We start from the raw sequence: 4,775 nt of genomic DNA on the forward strand, positions 1-4,775 counted from the left end.
TGAGCAAAGTGTGTTGAGTAGTTGTTGGGGAAATACCCGTCTGTCATCTGGTCTAAGGCTCAGGTAAAGACTCTTCTCTCAATGTGTTTGCCTTTGCTTCAATGAGAATGCTCTGGGTTATTTCACATGGCCAGGAGGGAACCTTTCATCCCTCTTCATCTTGAGGACCTCGTGTGGATCCTGATCCTAATCCACATGAATGTGGTTCACACCACCAGCCAAGCACCTTCATCCCAAAGACTGCCATCACAGAAGTTTTCAATTTCAATTGCCACACCTTCAACTTGCAGCATTTCAAACCTAGCTTGTGTGAATGGCCAAAAATCATAAAAAATATTCCTACAACATAACAAGTTAAGGAGTGATTAAAAGTGATTTTTAATTAGTTAGTGGTGTTTATAAGTAGTTTGTTTTTCACACAACCAGCAAGTAGTTAATGCATCTTTGCTTTGAAATTGATATTTGCTCTAAGTTTTGAACACATATCACTTCAGCGAAGTGTATTTCCTGAGGGAGAGACTGCATATACTTGTGAGATAGTTGCTATTATATAACTATTATATAACTATTTCTTCAGGGCCATAAAGGACAGGAAGATAATTGCTACAGGCTTTGCCTGAGGGACCAAGCTGCAGTTGGGGACAGTCAATTTGAGGGATGTTTGTGCAACAGTAAATTGACCCTGGCCTCTTGAAGCAATGGTTTCAAGGTATTTAATCTGTGTGTTCAGGTGGACTGTGTGTCTCTCACTGGAAGAAGCAAGACAAGTATGGGCAGCACTGCATAAGCAGCGTTCATTTTGTTCCTATGAGTAAGTAGGAGTGTGTTTCTCTGGAAGAGAAGTTTGTTATGTTTCCTTAAGTTGCCTATTATATTATGCTGTTCCCTAGCATATAATGGAACACCTAAGACAATCCCATCCATTTAAAATTAATGGCTCATCTGTCAAATATCAATATTAACAAGTTTTATTCCATCTACGTAAGTAGTTTATTTATGTTGGAACTGACATTTATGTACTAGTACCACATGAAAGGCAATTTCTGATTCTGAGTTGATAATCATGTTTCCTTTTATTTTCAAATAGGTGCAATTTGTTACTGTCAGTCTTCAGGGCAGTGGTCAGTTCTATGCAAGAAAGAGAGGTGAAGTGTAGAAATATCAGCTGCCTCTCCTCTCTGGTGTTCAAAGTCTTTCCTGAAAGACTTTTTGAAAACCAGAGGGAATGAATTTGTTTCGAATGTGTAATTAAGTTATTTTTTAGATATATGAGCAGTCACTTAAGTAAAATTATATGACATTTCCTTGATTTATTCTCAATGGACACCATTGTTTGATTTCAGTTATTCATGTCCTTTATTCTAAAGCGATGTAATTCTCAGTTTAGAAGTTGACTTCAAATTAATTTTTTTTCCTTTGTGTTTATATGTACTTTTGCATATATATGCATAGAATGTTTTCTGGGCTTCTCCAAGAATCACAATTGAAATACAAATAAAAATACTGGTCATGAAATTATCTTTGACCATTTTGCATTGTTGACATTGATGCATGCTACTCAGGAAAGCTTTGAGGAGCACATGTTATGCAATTTTTGGAGCCATCAAAAAGTATTTAGGAAAAAGTGTAATGTTAAATTTCTTGTAAATATTTATTTTATTTCAAAAATCCCATAAAATATCATTTCAAATGGAACCATTGCTTATTTCTCTCTGGAATTGAGAATTAAGTGACAGTTTTGTTTTATTAGAGATAAGGAGCATGTAAAGCCCCATTAATGTCTTCTCTGTGAACCACCAGCTCACATGGTCCTCCTTGTGAAACACATGGTGTTGTTACATTTGCCTTAAAATTTAGGGCTGAGGCACAGGGAATTTTGTATACAGTGCAGTACTGAAGACCCTAGACCTACCGCTTTGTCTGGTACATTGGGTATGAAAACTATACTTGAGTTTTTGAAGCCTCCATGTGCTATTTTTACATATAATAATATTGAATCCATGAACTTCAGCACAGGGGCTGTTGCATGTTCATGTATGGATTCCCCCATATGCAATATTTGCCCCACACCAGGCCCCACTGTGCTCCGTATCATGTCTCTGTAGTACTGATGTGAGGGCTAGGATTGTAGATCCTTGTTGCTTTGTCGGAGATGCTAGTGGCAGGCACCTGACAGCAGGATTCAAGTGTTGTCAGCAGAACTGACTGTGCTCAATAGCTGCTCTTGCTATTAATTAATACAATGACATTTTTATATGAAGAATTTTTATGTCTTATTTTTACTTTAGTTCATGAAAGTTCTTCATTTGTATCCTATCCAAGAGAAAAGTAGCTTAGATGAATGTAAAAATATGAACATTTTTCATTCAGCATGGAACTGATGCCCAAAATAATCTCAAAAAGTGTGCATTCTACTGCCTTTGTCACTGCAGATGTTGCTTTAAGTTCATGTTGGAAGAAGAACAAGAAGGAAAGAAAAGAGGAGAAGGGAAATCCCTGGGGATCTTATAGTCCTGAGTTTTCTGCTGCTCCCCCATAGGCAGGGCAGTGAGTCCACTTTGCTTCCAGCACAGAAGTGCATTTCCACATGTGTCTGCTCCTGCCAAGAAGGACTCTGTGCCAACTGCTGCCCTTGGACCCTCTTCCTTTCCAGAGTCACTGTGTCCAGGTCTGCATGCTTGAGTCCTCCGTACTCTCCTCCCCAGGCAGCTTGCTTGATTGACTGGATCCACAGACCCAGTATAACTGTGCAGCTTCCATCAAAAGTCCTGTTTAATTACATGTATATTTAATGAATCCCCAGAGAAAAAATATTTCCTTTTTACAACATGGGAGTTGTGGAGTTAATTGGAAATTATTGTGAAAAGATTTAATTGATGAAAGCTTTATTGTGACCTTGACATTTTATTTGTCTTTTCCACACATGCTTTATCCCCCTGATGACTAAGGAAACAAATAAAATATTGACTTGTGCATTTCAGTGTATATTTAGGGTAGAGGCAGCTTGATTGTAATTTCTTGAGAATTTCAATTTCTAGAAAACTTTTCATAACAAAGATGTCCTTAAACTATCTATTACTAAACTATGAAGAGTAGGGACATAAATGGACATGAGATATCAGAAAGCTAGGTATGATTTAATTTGGTAATTTTTTTATGGACTGTGAACATAATAATTCTGAAGAAATCTGCAAAGTTACAAGTTAGGAACACAAGAATGGCATGGCTGGGAAACCAGATGTCAGGCAGTGATTTCTTCCTCCTGGATCTGTTCCATAGCACCCAAGTGCCCTGGGTCCTCTTCACACTCACCCTGCTCGATTTCCTGGTGGCCCTGTTTGGCAACACCATAATAATCATCCTCATCTGGGCTGACCCTCTTCTCCACACCCCCATGTACTTTCTGCTCAGCCAATTGTCCCTCTTAGATGTCCTCTGTATCTCTGCATTAGTACCCAAAATGGCACTGGACTTTCTGTCTGGGGATCACCACATCTCCTTTGTTGGGTGTGGCTTCCAGATGTTCCTCTTCTATTTCCTTGCTGGCTCAGAGTGCCTGATGCTGGCGGTCATGGCTTATGACCGCTATGTGGCCATTTGCCAGCCTCTGCACTATCCTATCCTCATGTGCCCCAAGGTCTGTGTGTTCCTCTTGCTTGTGACCTGGCTGGGTGCTCTGATCAACGCCTTGATGCAAGTGGCCTATAGTCTGTCACTTCCTTACTGTGCCTCCAGGGAAATCCATCATTTCTTCTGTGAGTTGCCAGCGCTCCTGAAGGTGGCCTGTGCTGACACTTCCCAATATGAAAAGGGTGTTTATGTCACTGCTGTGATTTTTTACATCCCTCCCATATTTGCGATTGTGGGCTCCTATGGAAGGATACTGTCCACTGTTCTGGGCATGGGATCAGGCCAGGGACTCAGGAAAACTTTGTCTACTTGCTCTTCTCACATGACTGTGGTGTTGCTCTTCTATGGGGCTGCCACTGCCAAGTATATTGTGCCAAAGTCCTACCGCTCCCCCGAGCAGGAAGAAGTGGTCTCTGTGTTCTACACCATCATAACGCCCATGCTCAACCCCCTCATCTACAGCCTGAGGAACAAGGACGTGACTAGAGCTTTTCGGAAGGTTTTCAGAGTGTGAGACATTGGAGTTTGCTTGTGTCTACAGTAAACCCATAATAGCATTACCATTTGCTGTAAATGTGAATAGAATATGTATTTATACCTTACTTACATTTAGTATGGAAAACAATTATGTTGAGAAATTGAGTTCAAAAACATACAATGTTTTTTTTAAACATTTTTTAAGGATTTATTTATTTATTTATACAAGCACTGGGTATAGTCAGAAGCGCGGGAGGGTGAGAGAATTCACCAGAGCCAGAGCGGGGAGCAGAGCAGGCAGAAGGACTGAAGTACACTGCTGAGGGGAGCAGCGGGCGGCAGGAGATGTCTGCACGCCATGTGGGACCCTCCTCCGGTGCCTGGAGAGCAGCCAGGAATCGAACCAGCACTGCAGAGGCTGCGGGCAGCTTCGCAACCCAGCGCTCAACTGTTGTGTCACCGGGGAGGCCCCCAAAACATATAATTTTGTACTGAATAAAATGTACTATTTAAAAAAAACATATCATGTAACCTTCTGTAGTCAATGATAACATATATTGGAATCTTGATTACTCATTGGCAGTTGTAATATATTTCTTCTTTGTAATTGTCTTATTTATTGTATTTTCAAAATGTGCATGTTCAGAAACATGAACTGTGATGCCTGT

At 40.3% G+C, this 4,775-nt stretch overlaps 1 protein-coding gene across 1 annotated transcript; it reads left to right on the plus strand.

The window, feature by feature from the left end:
• Positions 1-3,217: 3,217 nt before the first annotated feature.
• Positions 3,218-4,144, plus strand: LOC311176179 (olfactory receptor 2T27-like; the record flags this gene model as incomplete). Its single annotated transcript, XM_084241486.1, has 1 exon — positions 3,218-4,144. The coding sequence occupies one exon, from the start codon at positions 3,218-3,220 to the stop codon at positions 4,142-4,144; it is 927 nt and encodes a 308-aa protein (XP_084097612.1).
• Positions 4,145-4,775: the final 631 nt, after the last annotated feature.

The sequence above is a fragment of the Talpa europaea genome, assembly GCF_964194135.1.
Source record: "Talpa europaea genome assembly, chromosome: 8".
NCBI classification, from domain to species: domain Eukaryota; kingdom Metazoa; phylum Chordata; class Mammalia; order Eulipotyphla; family Talpidae; genus Talpa; species Talpa europaea.